The 1,212-nt window shown below is 43.1% G+C and overlaps 2 protein-coding genes across 2 annotated transcripts in view; one reads left to right on the top strand and one right to left on the bottom strand.

Annotated features, from left to right (window-relative positions):
* LOC118746661 (60S ribosomal protein L23a-like) overlaps window positions 1-1,212 on the bottom strand; it is a gene marked incomplete in the record, with an annotated part of 10,118 nt that overhangs the window by 5,318 nt on the left and 3,588 nt on the right.
* LOC118747179 (60S ribosomal protein L23a-like) lies at window positions 2-1,212 on the top strand (the record flags this gene model as incomplete). The annotated part of the gene is made up of 4 exons (XM_036481169.1): window positions 2-17; window positions 420-808; window positions 877-1,004; window positions 1,077-1,212. Coding segments are annotated over 4 exons (669 nt in total), but the record flags the coding sequence as incomplete, so codon positions are not given.

Below are 1,212 nucleotides of genomic sequence, written 5' to 3'. Positions count from 1 at the left end.
GCCTGCCGAGAAATCCGGTAAGGGAATTATACCAATTTAATGCATTTTCTGTTGCCAAAATTGTGTAAAAAAGTGCCTCATATCTAAGGAAATTGACTACAAACGAAATTGTAAAGTTTTTTTGGTAGAAATGTGCAATATTTAAGGAAAGTGGTTTGTGTGTGTGGCCACGCGGTCGGAGCTGCAATACCAGCTGAAAATGCACTTTTGCTTAATATATATTCAAAGTGCACAGCTTTTGTTGCATTAAGCAATAAGAAGAACTGTGCATCGTGTAATTTTTCTATGAATATGTTCCAATTAACTATTTTGATTTTTGTTTATCAACTGCTTATAATACACCTAACCTCATTCTGCACCAGTGCTATACGACATATTTACATACATATCCCACTAATTGTACCTACGTGTTTTAACAGCCAAACCCGGCGACAAGAAGCCAGAGAAGAAGCCAACGGCAACTTCTGCAGCTGGCTCTGCTTCAACTGCAAAACCTGCTGCTGCCAAGAAAGCTGCACCCGCCAAGAAGCCCGCTGCTGCCCCAGCTGGTGGTGTCAAGAAGCCTGTAGCCAAGAAAGCAGCGCCTGCCAAAAAGCTCGCCACCAAGCTCAAGCCAAAGGCTAAGGATGCTAAGAAGAAGGCTGCCGCTGGCAAGAAGCCACAATCACTCTTGGCTAAATTGTCGGCGAAGGCTCGCGCCGCCGCTAAGGGCAAGAAGGTCGCCGCTAAGCCCGGTGCTAAAGTGCAAAAGGGTACAGCAAAGGCTAAGGCTGTTGCTTTATTGAAGGCCAAGAAAGTGCAAACTAAGGTAAAATATTTTTTTTTATACATACCGTTTGGATTAGAGATATATGTATGTTTTTGGAATATTTTCAGATTGTGAAGGGTGCTTTTGGTACACGCACACGCAAGGTGCGCACCAACGTGCACTTCCGTCGGCCAAAGACTCTGGTGTTGCCACGCCGTCCTAAATACCCAAGGAAGTCGGTGCCAACCAGAAATCGGTATGTATGAAAATTTTATAAATGGAGAATGTAACATTTTTAACAAAAATTTGTACTGCGTTTTTTGAACAGCATGGATGCTTACAATATCATCAAATACCCATTGACTACTGAAGCAGCCATGAAGAAGATTGAAGATAATAACACGTTAGTGTTCTTGACGCACTTGCGTGCTAACAAGAACCACGTACGTGCTGCTGTGCGTAAA

This window comes from Rhagoletis pomonella, unplaced genomic scaffold (genome assembly GCF_013731165.1).
Source record: "Rhagoletis pomonella isolate Grant_MI unplaced genomic scaffold, Rhpom_1.0 Rhpom_scaffold_00011, whole genome shotgun sequence".
Lineage (NCBI taxonomy): Eukaryota > Metazoa > Arthropoda > Insecta > Diptera > Tephritidae > Rhagoletis > Rhagoletis pomonella.
Note: the sequence above shows the minus strand (reverse complement) of the source record. Positions and strands in the feature narration are given on the sequence as shown.